The sequence below is a fragment of the Phaethon aethereus genome (assembly GCF_964289735.1).
Source record: "Phaethon aethereus genome assembly, chromosome: 3".
Lineage (NCBI taxonomy): Eukaryota > Metazoa > Chordata > Aves > Phaethontiformes > Phaethontidae > Phaethon > Phaethon aethereus.
The window spans coordinates 98,125,185-98,148,171 of NC_138576.1; the positions used below are offsets into that span (position 1 = coordinate 98,125,185).

The following is a 22,987-nucleotide window of genomic DNA, read 5'->3' on the forward strand; positions in this document are numbered from 1 at the left end:
ATGCTGTCGGTTTGCAGCATGTTAATGGGAGCTCTGGGCATAATTACCCTGTGTTGGTGTGTGAATAAACTCCACTGATAGATAAGCTGTTTGCCTGATAGTATCTTTTTCTCTTTCGTTGAAAAAGAAAGGGGAGATGAGAGAAAAAGAAGAAGAAGAAGAAGAAGAAGAAGAAGAAGAAGAAGAAAAAGAAGAAGAAGAAGAAAAAGAAGAAGAAGAAGAAAAAGAAGAAAAAGAAGAAGAAGAAAAAGAAGAAAAAGAAGAAAAAGAAGAAAAAGAAGAAAAAAAAGAAGAAGAAAAAGAAGAAAAAGAAGAAGAAGAAAAAAGAAAAAGAAGAAAAAGAAGAAAAAGAAGAAGAAGAAGAAAAAGAAGAAAAAGAAGAAGAAGAAAAAGAAAAAGAAAAAGAAAAAGAAGAAAAAGAAGAAGAAGAAGAAGAAAAAGAAGAAGAAGAAAAAGAAAAAGAAAAAGAAAAAGAAGAAAAAGAAGAAGAAGAAGAAGAAAAAGAAGAAGAAAAAGAAAAAGAAAAAGAAAAAGAAAAAGAAGAAAAAGAAAAAGAAAAAGAAAAAGAAAAAGAAAAAGAAAAAGAAAAAGAAGAAGAAAAAGAAAAAGAAAAGAAAAAGAAAAAGAAAAAGAAGAAGAAAAAGAAGAAAAAGAAGAAAAAGAAGAAAAAGAAGAAAAAAAAGAAGAAGAAGAAAAAGAAGAAAAAGAAGAAGAAGAAAAAAGAAAAAGAAGAAAAAGAAGAAAAAGAAGAAGAAGAAGAAAAAGAAGAAAAAGAAGAAGAAGAAAAAGAAAAAGAAAAAGAAAAAGAAGAAAAAGAAGAAGAAGAAGAAGAAAAAGAAGAAGAAAAAGAAAAAGAAAAAGAAAAAGAAAAAGAAGAAAAAGAAAGAAAAAGAAAAAGAAAAAGAAGAAGAAAAAGAAAAAGAAAAAGAAAAAGAAAAAGAAAAAGAAAAAGAAAAAGAAAAAGAAAAAGAAAAAGAAAAAGAAAAAGAAAAAGAAAAAGAAGAAGAAAAAGAAAAAGAAAAGAAAAAGAAAAAGAAAAAGAAAAAGAAAAAGAAAAAGAAAAAGAAAAAGAAAAAGAAAAAGAAAAAGAAAAAGAAAAAGAAAAAGAAAAAGAAAAAGAAAAAGAAAAAGAAAAAGAAAAAGAAAAAAAAAAAGAAAAAAAAGGAGGGGGACCTTGCCCTTTGTGGTCACTTTACTCATTCTTGCTACATCCTTGGGTAGGAAAAGGTTAAACACTCAACAACATTTTTCTCTTCTTAGCAAGTTAGAGAACTGTACATCAGACACATTGTCTGCCAAATGCTTCATTTACTACCAGCTGCATTTTTACTTTGTTGAGAGATAGCTGAAATAAAATCACTGTTCTTTGTGCAAACGGCATGCTAAATAATGTACGGCTACAACATTATTAAATAGCAAAGGCATTTGATAATATTAGAGTCAACCACAAGTCCCACTTCTGCTGATGCACAGAATTTTGAGTAATTAGTCATTGCACAGAGTGTTGTATTTATATCCCCTTGAGCCTCAGACGTTAGGCCACAAAGTCAGGAGACAAAGAATTGCTGTTATTAGGAGGACTGTTTTGGATTTATTTATATTCTAAGGCTTTATTTCAGTGTCCACTTCACTCCTCTGTCTCAGGCTTCCTCCAAACCAGAAGATACAGCTAAGTCAGAGAATTTTAGTGTAAACCATATTTTTACAGACAAGACATCTCAACTTCAAGCAGAACTACTTCAATGAGTTTGCAAAGCCCCCAAAGAAGCACAACTGGCCTGAGGTTATATGACAAGCCTGGGAAAAAGGCCTCCCAGGTTCTGTTCTGATCTCTAACAGACTTCCCATGGTTTATATGCAATACATTAATAGCAGCTCCAATTTATGGATAGATAAATTGGGACACAAAGAAGACAAGTAACTCTCCCAAGGATTTACAGCAAGTCTTTTGCAGAGCCTTGGAACTCTTACTCAGTCCTTTGTTCAAATTGCTAAACCACACTGCCTTCTTTAGACCACAATTACTGCATGGGCCTGAATACTGTGACATATCTAAAATTATACAGCCATACACTTATATGAGGCTTTATTAAAATAAAGATTGTGTAACATCTTCAGAGTTCAATACAAAGCTGCTCAGTGAGCACTCCACTGCTTAAGACAGCCTTTTTAATTCTCTCCCATAGTAAAAGAGCCAGATCTAATATATCATAAGAAGAAATCACAGAGAAACTTAATATGATTTGAACATAAAACATCTGATGACAAATTCATATTGTAGCCATGAGCCTTCATTTTGCAGAACTGACATGAAAAAATAACGGTAACACTTATGATTCTGACAAACAGTATGTGTCATCTGAGAATGCTGTACAGAGAAGGACTATATAGAATAGATCATACACTCGCGTCAAATTTCAGGCATAACTGAGTAGATTAAATTTTGAATTTTATCATGTCTCGTAAATGAGTTTCCTGTTTGTAAGCATGGCACCTCAACCTGTGATCTCCTTAGCTTCCTTCATCAGGTTGTGCACTCTCTGTATCCAAAAAGCACAGCCAGACAGGGAAAATGCTGCTAATGTAAGAAACTATATGGGAAATTTAATGGTTGTGCTTAGAAATACTGTGAAATTAAACATTCTGGGTTCTCCATGAGATTTAAAAGGGAGACCATGGACTTGCTGTGATTACTAGGGGCACCACTGTGAAAAGCGATTCCAAATTTTCATCTGTGTGTCCGAGTGTCTCCGCTTGCCTTTACAAAGAATATATCCATGCCTAAGCCAGATATGCAGATGCCTGATCTGGTTGTGAGTGTGCTAACACAGGACTTTTGTGCACACAACATTGGCATGTGTAAACCTAGAGGTCGAGTAGAAGCTGATAAAGAGATCTTAAGAAGAGCAACTGTACTATGTATTTAAAAGACCAGATGGGATGGAAAATAGAAATTCACCCTATCTGATGCAAGCATGTGTGGGTATTCAGCATCTTCATCCAAACTGGGGTCTGGAGCAAACCAGAGGTTACAAAAACTAACCCTAGAGTACTTCCCTCCCCAGAGAGACCTCCAGGCTGCAGCCTGGAAATGGGGGGGTGGCAGTGGGGAAGCTCTGACTTGCTTGGTCAGAGCGCACCATATTTTCCACTAATGCCCCCACACAGGAGAGATTCTGCCTGTGCCAACCCTCTGATTCGAAGCATGGATCTTAGACATGACACCCCACCTTCAACTGCAAGGAGCAACCACAGGAAAAGACAAAGCCCCAGAGCCAGCAGACACGTTCCAGCCTGCCATAGTGACCGGCCACCAGATTGCCCACCTCCAGAGGAGGCCTGTCATGGACAACCCACTAAAGCCCAGAGCCCAAGTAGCCTGGAGCTCCAGACAGCCTGACTACCTCCGCAAAGCCCACCTGCATGTACCAAGCCCTCGGCAGTACCTCAGGGGCTCACCTTGGTCCCCAAGCTGTCACTTGAAGCGCTCAGCTCTGTGATCCCATAGTGCTTTTTTGCAAAATGGAAGGGAACTAATCTCACTGCTGGCCAAATTCCAGCTTTGAGTAATTACATTCTTCTGACAAATTTTCCTTGGCAGTTTCAATGGAATATAATTAGTAAATGTAAATAGATGTAAATAGTGCTGTAAATTACACTTTGCGTGATCGTCAGAGGCAGAGGGGGCGAGTAAGGGTGAAGGGGCAAAAAGAGCAGAGCTTTGTTCTCCAATATGGATGGTGGTGTGGCCTTCTCTGTCATCAGAGTCATCAGGGTCTAAAGCACATCTGTCATCAGGGTCTAGAGCACAAGTCTTATGAGGAGCGGCTGAGGGAACTGGGGTTTTTTTAGTCTGGAGAAGAGGAGGCTGAGGGGAGACCTTATCGCTCTACAACTACCTGAAAGGGGTTGTGGCGAGGTGGGTGTTGGTCTCTTCTCTCAAGTAACAAGCGATAGGACGAGAGGAAATGGCCTCAAGTTGTACCAGGGGAGGTTTAGACTTTAGATATTAGGAAAAATTTCTTAACTGAGAGAGTGGTCAAACGTTGGAACAGGTTGCCCAGGGAGGTGGTAGAGTCACCATCACTGGAGGTATTCAAAAAACATGTGGATGTGGTACTTCTGGACATGGTTTAGTGGGCAACAAACATGGTGGTGTTGGGTTGATGGTTGGTCTTGATGATCTTAAAGGTGTTTTCCAACCTTACTGATTCTGTGATTCTGTGATTCAGACTGCGCATGTCTCTGCCAGGACGGCATGTTCAGGGCTACTGCAGCAGCAGATGCCAGGATCCAGGATTATTGCGTGGTTCATCACACAGATCATCCGCTTCACCTCAAGTACAATTTTGACCTGACGGTATTCAGTCATGTCCCACAGCTGTGCTCACAAGCAGCTGCTGTGTTCCACCTCAGCTGTGCTTCTGCTTCAGCAGCAGGCAAACTGCTTCGCGCACACACACACGCAACTGCAAAATGTGTGTATATGATATTTTTGTTTTCTATGAAATGCTTATCAAATTTGTGAATGGTTTGCAAAACCTTCTGCTATCAGTTGAAGAAGTGTCATATAAATGGAATTATATAATTACCCTTCACAGCTATTTTAATGCAGCTTCATGTGCTAGTTCCACCTAAAGCAGAAATAGCTTCTTCCAAAAATAAAGTAAATGCATATATTTAACTTCATGTAGACAAGTAGATTTAAAAGCAACTATTCGAAGTAATGAAACTAGACTATAATGTACACTTTTCTTATATTATCCACATATTTGTAGGTTTTTACGTGTCAAATATCTCTTACGTACATCATCTGCTTCAAATACAAATTGATATGGCTAGTGGGCTTAATCAGATATTTCTTTCTTTCATACAGAAAACTTGAGGATGATTTTTCAAAAATTCACTTATTTTGATTTGCATATAGAAAATAGCTAGCAGAAACTAGTACAACAAAGGGAAAGTTTATTTTCTTAACAAAAGCTTGTTGCACTATTTAGCTATAACAGGAGAAACAGATGTTTCGGCTTTACAATACCACGTCTTGCAAAACTTCCTTCTAAACGACTATTCGTGCTCTACATGTTTTGGACTGTGTATGGAGAGCTCTGCTAACAGTCATGGGAAGCATTGCATACATTAGTAAAGCCCACATTAAGATAATTAGCGCTTAAAAAAAAAAATCAACAAGCCGTTTTTCTTCCCTTTATAGTATTGATTTAGTGTGGGTGAAAAATGCCAGATTTTCAATCTTGAAGATTCATGTTCCACCACAGAGCGGGAGATGGAGCCAGCTTTTCCCAGTGTTCTGGCAATAAATACTTAGATTAATCATCTCAAGGGCTAGGAGGAACAGCCACGCTCTATGGTCTACCAACCCTTTGTCTCTCTGATGAACCTATGAACATGGAGAATGGGGAGCATACTACCTGGGACAAGGAGCTCAAATTCTTAATCTTTGTGGATGTATCTACTCAAGTATTTTCTTGTCAAAAATTTTCAAAATTGCTCTGGACAACAGAAATGACCAGGAGGCAGTACTGAAGCTGCACTGCTGCAGAGAGGACTCTGGGCAGTGGTAGCACCTATGGGAAAATTTCTACAATGAGAGGCCTTTGAAACTCATTTTGTATCTTTTATCTCCTAAGTGTATCTGCTATCTTCTAAGTGGCAAACTCTGTTTTAATACAGACTGCTTTCATAAGGGCTCTGTAACCTTCTGCAAATCCTGTGATGGGTTATACACACCATTTAACTCTTTGTCTGCCAGTAACTTTACCCTCTGCAGATCCAAACAATCTTAATATGGATACAGGCACATAACCAGATGTGATTGGATTACGGCAGCTTAAAAAATTACTGCCTGGTCCCTCAAGATGCTGAAGTCAGGGCAGTTCAAGGTAGAAACTTTTGTTTAGTATTAAATGGCATGCTAAGAGCATGCACATGAACAGCTCTGAATACTCTGTGGATAGGTGGCTACCTGCTAAGCCACCTTACAGCTTGAGCTTACTCCCCTGGGGAAGGATCCACTGCAGACATGCATCTGAAGAGAATAACATGCCCTACTAGAACATTTAGTATTTATTTCAGTAATAGAGCTATCCAGGTTAGTTGAGGACAACATTATTTTGCTAAGTGTTTGGAAGGGTTGCTTTAAAACCACTTGCTTGCAGGCAAAGTGATAATCAGTCTAAGCACTGTAAGACTTTTATAATGGAAGGCCAACACATCTTTTTTCATTCAGTCTGCAAGAGTAAACCAAGCACAGCTGTTTTACTGAAAACAACCCACTGGTATTTAAGTAGATTAACAAAATTAACTGTGAAAATCCTCTGCTATGTGAAAACCAATAACCTGTTGGCCACAAGGAGGCAGGGCAAGGATTCAGTAAACTCAAAGAAATTCCTTTTATTAAAAAAAAAAAAAAAAAAAAAAGAGGAGCATTAAATTAGTTCAGTCATGAAACTCTGAACTGCTAGGCAAGATAAAAAGCACTTTTCGGCCACACTGTGTGGTTTCAGTATTGCTGTTTTTTTCCAAGATATCTTAAGATATCAAACAATAGCTGATCTGGCAGCAATTTTCTGCTTCTTTTGAAGCAGCACATCACACGTTTCTTCTTCATCACTTCTACGTAATACAGAGAAAATCTCTAACAAAAAGCTTTGGTAGCAATAATGGATTTACCAACTCAGAGCAAGAAGCTGTACCACCAGGTTCACAAGGTATTGCTCCCAAGCTAATAAATCCTGCTTCTGGGCAGCTTTGGGAGCTCTGCCTTCCATTCCCTCGGCACTTCTAATTCTGGGATAAAAGCAGGCAGAGGCAGTTAGGTGTCAGCAGTCCCCTACCAAGTACCTTATTACAGTACAGTGGTGCCTCCCTTAACCACAGGTTTAGGACATTCCAAAATCAGGACTAACTCAAACTTCTAAATGACAAAGGGGTAAAAGAGGAAAACAAAGCCCCAAGAATCTCTGTTTCAGAGTTAAATTGAAAAGGGTTAAATTTAACAGTGAAACAAAGCCTTCCACAGTATCAGCACATCACAGTCCAAATCTGTGAGTGATTTTCTGCCGTAGAAGTGACTTTACTCCTAGCTCTGCCACTGCATGCTAGGTAATTTCAGTCCCCTATGCCTCTGTTTCCTCATCTTTTAAGCAGTTGCTTTCCTTCTTTGTGAAGCCATATGAGGTCCGTGGAAAAAAAACATGCTACAAGAACTAGTTATTATTAATGCAATTCAGATATGGAATGCACCAGATGGCAAAATCTCCAGGATTTTAATGAACTATTGTAACAGAACATATGTAATATGACGTTATTATAACAGGCATTTAAATGTATAGTTAGTACATACAACGTGACCTGCTCTGCTCTCAGTAACTCCACTGGAATTATTTTGGATTTATGTCAGATAATACTAGGAACACAAAATAGCCCCATATGTGCAATGTGGTAAAGTTTTCATAGCAATGCTATCTTAACTATTGCCTGTCCTGTTTTTATTTTTTGCTGGGGGTATTGTATTTAGTTGTCTGTTAAGAGTATGCTTTCTGCATTTAGTTCAGAGCAGGAAGTAAAAGAAATACACTCATGTCAAAGACTAAAATGCTTCTGACCAAGCATCCCTTACCTGTCATCATAAAATAGTCATCATGAAGCAGCAAGAACTTTTTGGGTTTTTTCCACTATATTCTGTAAAAATAATGTTATTGATGCACCTTACGCTAGACTTGGTAAGCCATTCATGCTTGTGTCAGAAGAGCCAAACATCCAGTTTCAGACTGTGAGGGCAGTAGTGTCTCCCTTCTCCCACAGCATTTGAGCTCTGGACAAGATGAAGTATATGACTGGGCAAAGGTGAGAAAATAGGACTGCAGCTCAAGCCACTGGCATCACACATTACAGTCAGAGATAGGTACTGGCTTCAGTAAAGGAGGAACATGAAGACACTATCATTATGTATAATAATTCTAGCACATCTACAATACAGACTGTAAAACTCAAGTGAACTGACATTTAATAATGAGAGGCTGGAAGCAAGATATCAATTTCACATCATAAATTAGCCTTTGTGCTAGTGCCCAAAGATTTGCCTGATTACTCATTGCCTTCCCTTAGTGCTTAAGCAGTCTTTTCCAAAGCAAGACAGTTAAACCACAAAAACGTACCGTAGTGTCCACAGCCCTGACCTTCCCAGCAGGAACGTGCTTTGGAATGGGTTCTTCTACTGATATCATCATGCAGCCTTCTGCTCCAAGAGTGACAATTACGAGCTTACACCCTCTTTCTAACAGCATGTGTCCCACCTTTTCAGCATCTTCAAGGTTGCCAACTGGGATGCCCGTTAAAATTTCTGCCTGGAAAATAACCCATGCAAATGAAAATCATAATCTGACAGCATTCATTTTTGGACACCAGTTGCATTTGAAAACAGCATTTAATATCTTTTAAAAACATGTATTATAGGATGATCATGAAACCACTTCCTACGCTGATACTCAGCTATGTCTTGCTCCTTGTTTGAAACCAGCGTGCACTTCAGGCACACCAGACTAATGCAGAGCAGCCTAGGCAGAGATGCAGGAGGCATGGGTTCTGTTCCAGCTTCTACAACTTGCCTGGCATGCAACCCTTAGAAAAATCACATTTGTCTCATATGCCTCAGTTTCTTCATCTGTGAAATGGACAGAATGACACAGCCTTGGCAAAGCATTCTGTGGTCTGATGTGAAAAATGCTACATGGCAACTTGGTTGCTATTGTTGGGGATATTTATCACTAAGTGAGAAAATTTTAAAATTCTTTTTTAAATTCTCTGTGTTCAGCGAGAGTGAAATCACAAAGGAAAATCTCTCCAAGGGAAAAAAAAAAAATTTGCTCAACTTTGACTACTCTGTTTACTTCAATATATATAATATATATTTAGAAAAGAACACCTTTTTTTATCCGAAGCTTTTTTTTTTAATCCGAACATTTTTATCCGAAGCCCTCTTTGCACAAAGGCCCATTACAAGACTATTATGTATCTGTGTTACAGCAATGTCCATAGGCCTCTGTCAAGAATGAGACTCTTCTGTGTTGGCTCTATACAAACACAGATAAACTCTTTTTCTAACAGATGGTGACCTTAAGTCAACTTCTCCCAGTTGGCTCTTAAAATTAAACTCTTCTAGTTCCACCCAACTAAAAGTAAAATTTCCCAAAAACCTGCAATGAAGACTCCAGAATCAAGCATCCTTTTTGCCACTTCATACATTTACCTGATGGCATAGCATTGTCAAATGTCATGCACTTTTTCTTTTTCTTTTGGCAGGGAAGAAAGCAAGAATGAAACATGATGAAAGGGAAGAGAAAATACAGTGCATTTTATCTGAAACAGTCTAGCAGGCAGTACTCCTGCATAATACAGTATGTCTTCAATTGTAAGTAAACAGACATATTATGTTTTGCTGTCTTTACTAAATCTTGTCCTGCTTGCTTGAGAAGAGGAAGGTCCTACTTTATCTTGCACTACAAGGTTGCTGCGCAATGCAGTCTGAAGTATTTTCAGATAACCACCTAGTAACTGGGCATATCTTCCTCACTCTTAGGGCTTACTTTCAGTGGAAAACTTACTTTGGAACCTATTCACCAGCTACACTTCCTGACCTCTGCTGCACGGGCAGCTCGGCTTCCTCGGAAACAGCTGCCGAAATATTTCAAACAGCCTTCCTCTGCATTACTGAAACTTGAATTCAGTGCACATACTTCTTGGTATCAACAGACTGTAAACTATGGTGATTAAACAACTGCTCCATGAAGCACAGGCCATGCCTGTAGTAAAGAGAGGGAGAGCAGCCAGCTGGGGACAGGAACTACTACAGCCATCCCAAAGTAAACCGCCCCCAGCTGTGAGTCAGCACCCGCTGCTCGCCACTGCCATTTCCTGCGTTTCAGCCTGACCCAGGAGAGAGAAGCCACCCTTAGGCTCTGAAGGGCCAGATTATGCCAAGGCACTCGCTAGAACTTACAGTATCATCAGCAGAATACTTACTGGTTTTCATTTTCAAACTTACAGGACCAAATTCTGCAGTCCCTACTTAAGACAAATGCACAAATGATTTCAGGCGTTGTTATCTGATCACTACTGCCTGGTGTGGCAGGCCTTGGTGGGGAAACTTGTGCACTGCAGGGGCAAGGTGTGGTTAACATGTACACGCAATTTAAAAGTACCTTTTTTAACCACACTGATCCCAGACAACAATATAGTAAGCTTTAAATTATAAGAAGGCAACTAAACCTATCCAATTTTCTCTTTGGCATGTCAGCATGCTGCTCAAACTTCTCTTGCAGTACAAACTATTTAAGCAAATTAAACCTATTTCAGTTTTTAAAAAGTTATAGAAGTATTTTCAAACAAGAAATTTTTTTTCAAAAAGTATCTCACAAAACCTTTTGAATGTATCTACTTGCAAGGTTTGCAAGGAGTCAATACACCAATAATGGCTTTGGAGTAACTAAGGATAGATAATAAATAGTGTTAAAATATATAAATACTCTAGTCTAATATTCAAGCGTCTAAAGAGTCTGTGTCTCTTCATGAATTTTAAGATCTCTGGAGCAGGAATGATGCATTCCTGTATTCACAGCACCTAGCACATCATGTTACAAGAATAAAAATGGATTAACACAAATCCTTGAATGAAACCAGCTAACTGAATTTCCAATGTACATTATGAGGGGCAATGATTCCAAACATTCTACCAGTGTTGCTAAGTCTCCAGGATGAAAGTGGATTTGGTTTTGGTAGAGAAACAGTAAATCTGATCTGGGTTTATATACCTGTATTTACACTTCTGTAAGCTCATGAGCAAGGTAAATGAAGTCTTTAAATATAACACTCTTCCTAAAGAAATGCACATGCTATATGCTTAGCATTAGCGTTCTACCCCTCTTTGTGCTTTCTGTGTCCCAAGTCAACAAGATTTTTGCTTGGGTAGTGGAAGAATTGTTCTGGGACTGATATGGGAAAGGTTTTGCAGAAATCTTTCTTTTCATCTTTACACTGCTTATACCAATAAACAAAATTATTTTGAACAGACAGAGTCTGTATAAAAGTAGAACTTCAACTGCTTGAAACCACTATCATCTAACTCATCTACAGCAGGATGGTAAAACTAAAAAAGCACTGGAACAAGCTGGAAGAACCATAAAAGCAGCAGAAGCCAGACAGATTCTGTGCCAATAATTAGAGATTGCGGTAAATGTCAACTGATGTTAAATACTGTGGTGAGTTTTTAAGTTCCTCCCTTCAGTAGAATCTTATTTAAAAAACAAACTGTGGTACAATTGAAGGAAATAACTAATGGTTATGTAAAGAAAAAATTAAATAACAATACTAAAAGCCCAATGTGGACATTTGCCATAGTACTGTACAAAAGAGCAGCAAATTAAGAATTTTATTTTTCTGTAGCTAGTCTCATAAAACTCCTCAGTTAAATGGGCTTATTAAAGCAAGAGGACATTCCACAAAACTGCCGTCAAAATAAACCTATGACAGATACTATATAACTAATCTACACAGAATTTTCTTAATTTTGTTTACAAAAGTTGAAGAGAAATTTAACTGAAGCTTTTACTTTAACTGATATGAAGGTTCTTGGCCATAATCCTCACTAATCTTAGTTAACTCTTCATGTCTTTTTAGACTCTTTAGCCTAGTCACACTAAGTTGACACAAACCAGCACTACTCCTTCCACTCCTGTCCACATGGCCCATTCTCCTGTGCCAGCACAGCCATTTGTGTGGCCAGGAAACAAGTTGGATTGCAAGGCAGATCTGTGTTAAAATTAACACCACCCCCGATCCCACACCACCCCTAAAAGCCAACCCAAAAGAATTAACTTCTTTCAACAGCAGTACTAGTTTACGCTGGCTAAAAATGCGAATGAAACTATGATATGAACCTTTGCCAAGTGTTCCTAGCTGTGATGCATTTGGGGCAGCCTATGGCTTACACAGCCCACTTTCATGGAGATGTTCTGGATCCTCTGCTTGGCATTTGTGAGACCAAATCTGCAGCACGGTATCTAGTTTTAAGATCTCTGGCACAAGTAAGATGCTGACATACTACAGCATGCTACAATGGAAGGCCATCAAGACAGTCACGGGGTCAGAGACTAGGGCATATAAGAAGAGGCTGGGAAAAGCGGGTTTGTTCAGCCTTAAGAACACAAGGCTAAGAGCAGATCCAGTTGCTGTCTACAGCAATTTAATGGGGGGGTATAGAGAAGATGGAGCCAGACTCTTCTTGGAGGTGCCCAGGGATAGGGCTAGACACAACAGGCACAAGCTGGAACATGGGCAATTCCAGTATTAGGACTAGCTTTTGTGTGGCCAGGAAACAAGTTGGATCGCAAGGCAGATCTGTGTGAAGCAGTGGAACAGGTGCCCAGAGGTCATGCAATCTCCATCCTCACAGATTCAAAACTTGACTGGACCAAGCCCTGAGCAATCTGACCTAAGCTGGCCATGCTTCACCAGGTGTTGGACTAGAGACCTCCAGAGGTCTGTTCCCAACTTGTATGATCTATGATCCTCAGCAAATATAAACTGGTGAAGTAACAAGAAGTGTTAATTCTTTGGGGAGCAGTCCATCATTTGGACTGCTTTTTGTGCACCTAGCACAATAACAACTTTGCAAATGTTGCAAGGTACTGCTGGACCAGACATAAATAATAATAGGGAAACTGTGCAGTTTTAAGACTAACCCATCTAAAATGACATAGGATAATTTAAAATATTTTTAATTTTAAATATTTAAACATAGTAAGCCAGTTGGCTACAAACTTGGCTTATACTTCAGGAGATCTCTTTGAGAATGACAGAACAAGAACTCAATCTCATTAATTCTAACACATGTGAACAGTCCCAAAGTAGTGAGACAGATTTCATGTATAAGCAATTGCAAGATCAGGCCACAAGCCAAGCTAGTTCCAGTTGTTTCAAATTATAAAATTTTTACATACAGGCAGGCAGAAATACTTATCGTGCTAGAATAATTAAAAACTGATTGAAATGAATTGGCTTGAAGCTATTCCCTCCCCTCCCAAAAGTAACATCTTGCATTTTAGACTAAATATGGGAAGTTTCATGGTTTCCAGCAACTGATAAAATGGGGTTTAGAACAAAGTTGGAATTAAAATATACTGTGAACTGCTGGAAGCTTCTATGTAATGGTGCAATAGTAGCTTTCCATTACTTAAAACAGAAAAGGCAAATTCAAGAGAAGTTCTGAAACATTTTAATTCTAAAGGACCTATTTTTGTTCTCACTACTAGAGATCTTAATTATTCTTTCTTAAGAAAGACTATCTCTAGTGTTAATCTCTCTATATTAATAAGCAGTATCTTAAATGTCCTAATCCAAGACTCCAGACACAATGTTATAAAATTTATATTCTCTGAATCATGTAGAAGTCAATACTGTCTCTTGATTTTGGATGTACTAACAAGAATTTCCATTATTAATATTTCTTCCAAAAATGATCCAGTCTCTAGTAATAGACAATAACACTTAAAAGGAAGCAATAGGATAGTATCTATTTTTCTGTATTATTATTATACATCTTGCAGCTTTATTTAACAAAATTAGCAATTAGCTTATATTTAGTTGTACTGCTTTCTACCATTGAAGCCCCAAAGTATTCTGTTAGCGTTTAATTAAATCTTTGCTAGGCCTTTCTTATTTAGATCAGAAGTCTGATACCCATTTTACATTAGGGAGGAAGAAGTTCCCAGTTTTTCATTCAAAATAGCTTGACAAATGAAATCATTTGCTGTAACCATTTAGGAGTTTTCCTTCTCCTGAAGGGCTCCTCAGTATTCTTTGAACGGAGAAGCAGCTGTTCTTCAAAGTGTTTATGACAAAATCAAAATTGCTGATGTGCAATATATTTTGGTTCCTAACCTGCAGGGCTATGTAATTGCATGCGTACACTAAATAAGAAAAACAACACATGAACTGTATTGACATTGTGGTTGTGCCTAGAGCCACACTGCAGCAAGGAATCACACAAATACGTGGGAAAAAAATGGTAAGTATTCCAAAGAGCTCATCTTGTATAGGGTTGTCTCTTTCTCAACATTTATAGATGACTGAAAAGAACAACCATTGGTTTTCACTAAGATGACATTGGATACATTTATTTTTCATTAGAAGAATTAAGGGAATGGAGAACTAGCACATTCCTGCACAAACCTCAGGGATTAGGCAGTGCTACATCTGGGAATTAACAAACTAGTCTCAACAAGTTTGATGTTTCTGGGAAAAGATAAAACTGAACTACAGGCTAAGCAAAGAAAGAACTGATAACCTTGCAAGATTTGTTCTGAGTTTTTTTGTTCATGAACCACATAAAAAGAAAGTAATGTCAGACATAAAAAAAAATTATTATTGCAACAAGCAAGAGTGAAAAGAACAGCTTGTGAAGAGCCTTCTAGACAAACTAATGGTAGATAATTCACTGATAGTATAATTTTGTTTGCTTCTCTCTAGCACATAAATCCATAAGAACAAGCTGTGCTGTTATACCAGATACTGCATGTGATTTCATTAAATCCTAAAGCATTTAATGACGGATGGAGTATAAAGTGTGATGTTGCATTTGATACTCAGATGTTTGGGACCCGACATCTCGTGGCTGTCTGAAACTGTATCTAACATTTTTAAACTTTTATTCTGTGACAAAGGCATCATAGATCAAAACTGCTGAGTCAGAAGTTTCTGTTATTTGCTGTCATGAAGGTCAGCAGTTTTGATCTTTAGCAATACAAACCCTCCACATAGTGTATGAGGTGTCTTAACCTAAATGTCTAGCTTTCTGTTTTACAGCTAACATAATCTTCTGTTACAAACATATCATTCACATAATATCCACAAACCACAGGATTTTATCATTTAAAGGTATTTCTTGGTGAACAAGAAAGATAAGGACATTTTGGTAAAATTGTGTGATAAATACTAGTAAATTTAAATGAGTAAGAAATCCAAACCAAGCAACAAAAAAAAATCAGTGTAAATTTAATCTTGTCTTAGGATACATGTCTGTGTTAAAAAGAATGTTTTAGAAGCAGTTGAACTGGATAGCTCTAAAGCATTCATCTTTAAACCCAAGATGATTTATTAACTGTTTAAAAGACTTAGTAACAATAAAGTAGAAATACAGTATTTAGGTAGTACCTAAAAATCTAGCCCCCCCCCCCCCCAAAAAATAAGATCCCAAAAGGGGTAAGGCTGGAATATAAGCAGGATTTTGTCTAGAAGGAAGTTATTTAAGACTTAGAAATACCAAGTAGGAGGGGCAATGAGCTGGAACAGAACATCTCAGGAAGGGAGTTGTAAGCAGCACATTCAATAAATTTGGCTATAGAGAATAATAATAAAAAACACCCATAACATAAGAATGGCCATAATGGCTCAGAGCAAAGGTCCACCTTATCCAATTGCTCTTTCCTGACTGTGACTGCTAGCAGATCCTGAGCGAAAATTAAAAAAAGGTATAAAAAGATCTTTTCCCAGTATATAGTCTGGTACCTCCTGATTTAAGAAGATGAAGAAAATGCAGATGTAGTTGGTTGAATGGACAAAGTTTAAAAAAATTAGAATTATCTTTACGATTTGTAGAATTAACTTAGTGCTTTTAAGTGCCATACAGAGATGTGACTGGTAACCTTTCTTTGGGTATGTAAACATTCATCTCTATATCAAACTTCTCAAGTGCATACATTACAGGGATCGGAAACTAAAGAAAGTCATGAAAGAAAACAGATGGCATATGAATATATAACAATTACTAAAAAAACAACTTTCAAACTTGTGACATAAGAAAAACGAATGCTTCATTTTTCCCTTTTTCTCAGCAAAAAGAAAGGAACAATATCACTAGTTCATCCCTGAAAATCAATTCAATAACAAATCAGAGACACAGTGAGGATGAAATTGAACGTAATTGATTATTACACTCATACTAACGTAATTGATTTCATTGCAAAGTATGAAAAGGTTATTGTTAAAAGCAAAGGCATTTATGTGCCATTCTTGTTCTCAGAATATGCTGTAGGAGTCTCACACTTGGATCTGTGCTCCCATGATATGGCTGGCAGGAACTTCCATAGGTGTACCATTTCCATACATTCAGATGAGATAAGCCTCCCCAACAGTAGAGAGTGTAGTTCTGTGCGTGACTGTGCATATAGTGGTTCCAGCTATCTTCAAATCGTAATTACTTTTAAAAATAAAATAGCAGAAAAGAATGCAAACTGTACCCCCAGCACTGCAGGAAAGGTAGATGAGTGAGCAGGGATCTATTATAATTATACACCTGTATTTCTTGTTCTCCAAATAGAAGTAATTTTCTTTTCCCCATGTGGTGGTAATAATAATACATCCTTGTTCCAGCAAGCTAAACTTCTCAAAGAATGTCTCTTTCAAGACTGTCCTCTAGCAATAAAGTATAACAAAGGGAAAACTTTAACATGTGTGTTGCAAAGAGCAATGACAGAAAAGTCAGGAATACACAAGTAATGATAAACAAAGTTTTGTTTCTAGCATATGGGGGATAAGTTTTTGCAGGAAGGGGAAAAAAAAGTAACTAGTGACATTATAAAAAAAGCAAACAACAAATGACATTTACTAAATTGGTGGGAGACTATCAGTGTTCTCAGCCCAAAATGTGCGCCATTGCACCGTTTATCCAATCCAGGGGCACAGTTCAGGCATAAGTGCTTTCTGAAAGCATGAAGAAAACACCATATGGGTGTCCTGCAAGTCCCCCGAACAAGAATAATACTTCGCCTTAGCATTCTCTTCATCTCATATAATTGAGTTTGATAGCTGTTGGACAGTGTCTGAGCCACAAATGGTATCACTGACAGTTACACTGGAAACTTTGCCTTCCAGAGACCTGAGGAGCTGTGGCATCTCCCACCTTGCTGTTTCGCTAATTCCTGAATGCTCTAGAGTATCTGAGTTTGGCAGACACATACTGAAACATCCCAGAATGAAATTCAGATGTCCATTTGGGCTACTTAGACCAGCCCTTAAATGCTGGCAGACTCGTGAACCGAGAACTTCTGATATGGTTTGTGATGGGTTTTAACAGAAATTTCAAAAGAAGCTAATTGAGTCTTAAAGAACTTACTCTGACAGACATTGCCATCAGCCAAAAAATCCTACAAGTAAGCATGGCCATGCTTTTCTTTTAGCTCTTCCCCTTCCTCTCCACCCAAAGGTAGCATGTTCATTGCAGAAATCACGTTTGCTGGAGATGACTTTAACTATGAACAAGGCATAGCTTCTAGCCACTACATTGCTTCTCCCACATTCCTGTTTTATATAGAGGGTGAGGGGAAGGAATACAGATGCATAAAGCCAATAAATAGGAAATTTAAATGAAGGCCTTATGAGACAATCTTAATTTGTCTCTTGTGATAAAAATAATTTCCTTTGGGAGAAATAACACTTGAATTAGAAAAGAGAGGGAAAGAAAAAAAAAAAAAAAAGAAAAAAGTGTGTGTGGGAACATACAGCTGAAGGGCCAGAGAAACAGATTCACTGAAAACAGAGCTGACAGGAAGAGGCATATGAAGCTACTATTTACCATCAAGCGCAACATGCGTACATCACCTCCTGGCAAGTGAGTTTAAAACTGTCAGAACACTATGGTGAGCGCATTCCTGCTAATCATATCAAGGGACCGCAGAACAAGGACAAAGATCTATTTTAATATTTACCACTCAGTGATAACATTTTAAAAGTGTCCTTTTATGGATTTTTCTCATCTACTTGTAAGGAAGGCTGGATACAACTTTCCCACTGCAAACAATTACTTTGAGTGCAATCTAAAGGTATTCTAGAATAGTCCTCTTCGCTTGTTAGGTCAGGGATCAAACTTGTCACCTCCGAAAGTCCTATGTATGAGAAGCACGCCTCAGTTTTCCTGCTCACTATGCTGCATTTCTGAGAACAGAATCACTCTGAAATTTTACTGCTTAAGACTCCTTTTTTAACATGACATATGACCATTACCTCAGTTTCATTGCAGCAGAAGATGTCAGAATGGGTATAAAATTGTGGATCTAGGTCAGCAAGCGCTGGAGCTGGGTTAAATAAAGTCTTTACTGAAAAATAAAAAAAATAAAAAAAAAGTCTAAATCTCTAGTGTTTTAGATTCATAAACCATCACCTGGAACATGATTGTGGGTTAATTCATAGCCCTCAGTGTTTATTATTAACACACAAATGGCTCTCAGTTTCTGTGTCCTCATTTTATACAACTGCTAAAAGTTTGGTTTATTATATTGAAGTCCCCTTCTATTTCATGTGCAGACACCTGTCATGATGGGAACATGACAGAAGACTAACAGAAAAAATAACCAAGAAATTATTAAATAAATTTTTTAAAAGGGAAAAAAAGCCTCCAAAGAGTAATGCAATTAGTTTAACTGATGATGTTTCTTCCAGGATTTTAGTAAGTTTTACAAGAACTGACTTAGTTCTAGAATTTTTTCAGTGTTGTTATCTGTGCTCTGTACATGAAGAAACAGAGGTATGGAGTAATGAAGGGCATGTCCAGGCAAGGAGTTAAACGTGCTTCTGAATGTGTTACCTAACTTGTTCAAACTGCCACGTTATAAAACTGTAGTGTAGACAAGGCACCGTATATTTTTAATATGCTATCTGGCAGACCTAGTTCTAAACTTAACACGTGGTAGAATATGTTAGTTAACCTAACTTTAAACTGTAGCCTAAGGCCCTGTGTAACAGCAGAAAAGGTTTGTCATGAGGACAGTATAAGTGACTTACTCACTGCTAACACAGGAAGTCTGCAGACTTGGTTTCTCACTTTGCCAATTTTATGATTAATACTTCTGTGTCTTAACCACAAGGCCATAATTTTTATATAAAGCACACTCTCTTACTTTAGAAATATTCCTTATAGTAAGTGATCAAATCTTTTGACTTGGGTATCTCAATTTTCATTCCTAAATGTGTATTAAACTCTAAGCTATAGGACCTAATATTCAGACACTCTGAACATTTCTGAATCCCAGTTAATGCCCTGAAAGAGAAAGATGCAGAGTCTTCTGAAATCTGAGTACTGAGAAGTTTAGAAGATGACCTTTTTGATGAACACTCTGAAAGTTTTAGCCTTTGACTGTACATGCCTCTCTACCTGCCTCGTTAAAAAGAGTATTAAAGTGACAAAGACATTTACTCAGAAGTCAGAAAATGCCAGGATTAGGATTTCCAATGAAATCTTAATTTGGCTCCCTTATATTATTACAATACAGTATGTATTATAATAAACTCTTTAATTATATGATCACATAGCACTGAAAAACAGCATGTGATCACATAATTAAAGACTGCAACATAATACATATGCAGAAAGGAGACAAATTAAGGTTTCACAGGCAACCTTAACTCTTGCATTTCCTATTTTCTGAATTGCAACTCTAATAAAGTTTTTCTAAACACAAATCTTTAAGGTATACTTTCCTAGGTATAACAAACAAACACCACATATCGGAAAACAAACTCTGTCATGTGGTATTATACCAACATATACATGGGTCAGGAGCAGCACTGGAAGTGTTCCAACTTGGGTTTTAAGTAACACAGACCCATCATGAACAGGGTGTAATACATTACTATTAGTTTGCTCCCACATTTAGTATCTGCTGAGCAGGGAGGAGATAGAAGAACCCTAAGCTTCACAGTTTCCATGCTCTTCTTCACAGCTCTTTCAAGCTGTGAAGAGGAGTATGGCTTGTGAACAGGGTAATTTGTTTGGTCCCCCTGCGGAACACCAAACTATTTTTTGCCCAAATTCTTTCTCCCTCTTTGCCAAGATCCATTTTCCTCACTTAGTTTCCATTCTTTAGGCATTCTTTATACTTTAACAGTATAAAAGAAGTTGCCTAAAAGCAGATTCAGGAATTACACTGAAAGCCATGCTGACCAAATTGGCAACTGCCCGTGTGGACAGACTCTCAGGGGAAGCTAGCTGTGAAGCTCTAGCAATTTCTCAAGTCTATGTGAAAGGTAGTTATTTTCCAAAGGCAGATAATACAGTAAAAATCAGGCAGATTTCCATGCTGTTGTAGTGGTTTATCTTTAAAAGAAAGCTCCCTTGCTATCAAGTACTAAGTAAATTTTAAGGTAGCTAATATTCATACGTCAAAATGGGGCAGGGTGGGAGGCATTTTTCTGTTGCTTGGTTTCTGCAGCCACTATGCTTTGGCAGAAATTTTACAAAGAATTTAACCACAGACAAACAGCTGTTATGAAACACTGGAGCCCAAGATTACAAAGTTGAAACACCTGAAAAATGCACCCTTTACTTCCAAGTGACATGCAACCTTGATAACTGAGGCTGCTTCCAGCCTTGGTTATGATACATTTTCATTCTTCACTGCAATATTAATAGGCTGGACATTATTAGACATCTTTTATAGAATCTGTCATTACAGAAGCCCAAAAACTGCTTTACGGACTTTGATTTACAATAACATCTTGCCCATTAATGAAGAGGTCTCCCTCTTGGAAGCAGCAGCAGCTTCACAACATGTGGCCATTAAAAACCTAGAATTTTCCAGTCAGATTTCCAGTCAGATACCCACTTCAGATAATTATTCACAATATGCCCCCTTCCTTCCTTCCTTCCTTCCTTCCTTCCTTCCTTCCTTCCTTCCTTCCTTCCTTCCTTCCTTCCTTCCTTCCTTCCTTCCTCCCTTCCTCCCTTCCTCCCTTCCTCCCTTCCTCCCTTCCTCCCTTCCTCCCTTCCTTCCTCCTTTCCTTCCTCCCTCCCTTCCTCCCTTCCTTCCTCCCTCCCTTCCTTCCCTTCCTTCCTTCCCTTCCTTTCCTTCCTCCCTTCCTTCTTCCCTCCCTTCCCTTCCTTCCCTTCCTCCCTTCCTTCCCTTCCTTCCTCCCTCCCTTCCTCCCTCCCTTCCTCCCTTCCTTCCTCCCTTCCTTCCCAAGATTGTTACAAGATCTTTAATAATCAGTGCCACAGTGAGAGGATGTCAGAACATGAGATGTCCCTCTCTAGCTTACAGATCCAGGTGATGTTCATTGAACAGAAGCAAAGGGTTCTTGCCGTGTGTCCACATTCTTTCTCCATCTTATTGTTTATTTCTTTCATTAAGAATGAAGAAAAACAAGGAAAAAAAATGGAAACAGGTTTGAGGCAGCTGGGTATGCATCTGTTTTAAACAAAAATAGTATAGTGCACATCCTAACATGCAGTACTGCATTATACATGAGGGTATTGCAAGCTAAAAGAAGGGAAATTGCATTAACAATTTACAGTTGACTAAGGATAGATTTTTACAGTGCTACAAACTCAGATGTTTACTTAGATTTGACTGCACATGACATTTGAACATGTGTAGCCTATTGCCTTAAAGCAGAAGCAACCAAAGCTTTCCTGATATGAGAGCTTGCACAATGATAGCAGACTGACAGCACAGAACTATAGCTGGCCCACAGTTAACTGCTATCTTTTCTCGATATATTGTGCTGTCTACAGTTGCGGAATGCTTGCATGTCTGTTCCGTGTATCAGGTTTGGATTTTCTTTAATTGCCTTTAAAAAAATTCTCTCTTCTCTTCTGTCACAGGCTGGCATCTTGCCTGTGATGGCAAGGGGGTGACAGAAGTGTTAAACAACTTTACCAAAACTATGCATAGAGTTAGAAGTAGACAAAATAAGTCATGGTTATTGACTCATGACTCAACTATATTCCATTAAACACTAGATTAAGAATGCTTTTATCCATTTTCATAAAACATAATGAAAAAATATAGTAAGCTCTGTTTCTCCCACACACATACATTTTAAGCGTGCCAGGTGCTACTCAGTTTTCTAAAGTTTTTAATTCTTATTTAGATTTGCATGAACCCAGTTTTGACACTTCAAACAGAAGTCAAAATAATTTTTCCCCATGCACAGTTCTGTTTATAGAGTTTATGACTATTACCACCACAGTTTCAGAGCCATTCTCTCCCAGCCTCACATCTAACTTAGCTGCTTAATGCAGCACAAAATACATGAACACGATGCATAAAGTTCTGCTACATCTGATGTCTTCACTAGTGTATGAACCCTAGTGATCACCACAGGTGCACAACAGATCTCGGTGCAGAGCGAGGACAGAAAAGTCAACAATCCCAACATGCTATGATCTCCTGGAGCAAGCCTGGGCCCAGCTGCAAGGAACCAGTTAGTTCTGATCCCAGTTCCATTCCTGACTTGCTGCATGATTGACCATACTATGAGGTGTCCCCTCCCAGTCTTATCCTCCGGATAGACAAGAACATACTGTTATCTCCTGTGGATGCCTCACTTGCGTAATTATTTTCATAGCGTTCAAATACAGTGGTAATTGTGCTTGAACAACTGAAAGCATTGCAGGCACTTAACAAAAACATCATGTTGGTAGTGAAATCTCATCCTGTTCAAGAAAAACATCAGCTTTTATCTATGTATATGCTACACAGAAGGAAGAATGGCCTATATTTAAAACGTACAGCACAGTAACAATTTACTAATAATTTCACAGACCATGACTCTCTCTATTAACTAGCAGCATGCCATGTCACACACTAAGAATTTTGGTTAAGAAGAAAAAGCATTTTTTTTTACTTCTATATAGAAAATCACAGCCATACCTACTGCTATGCTGGGAGAACAAGGGCATAAGTCTGGTTTTGAGGGCATTTCATTCACTTTATTGTGTGTGGAACTTTACTGACTGGCATTCATTATGCTTATTCTGTTTTGGAGTAATAGCGGAGTCAGGCCCATAGTTCCTGACCTAAAAACATTATACTGCATTTAGTCACAGCATGTAAATAGGAGGAAAGGCAGCACCAGACATATACGGGGAGATTATAAGGGTATGGGTCGATTTGCCATTCAAGGTAAACACTGCAAA

The 22,987-nt window shown here is 38.1% G+C and overlaps 1 protein-coding gene across 1 annotated transcript in view; it reads right to left on the reverse strand.

The window, feature by feature from the left end:
- The window catches only part of RBKS (ribokinase), a gene marked incomplete at both ends in the record, with an annotated part of 70,126 nt that overhangs the window by 12,658 nt on the left and 34,481 nt on the right, over positions 1-22,987 (reverse strand). Inside the window, 2 exons of the mRNA XM_081997506.1 lie at positions 8,178-8,366; positions 18,076-18,167. Coding sequence (XP_081853632.1) covers positions 8,178-8,366; positions 18,076-18,167 — 281 coding nt within the window. The remainder of the gene's footprint in view (positions 1-8,177; positions 8,367-18,075; positions 18,168-22,987) is intronic.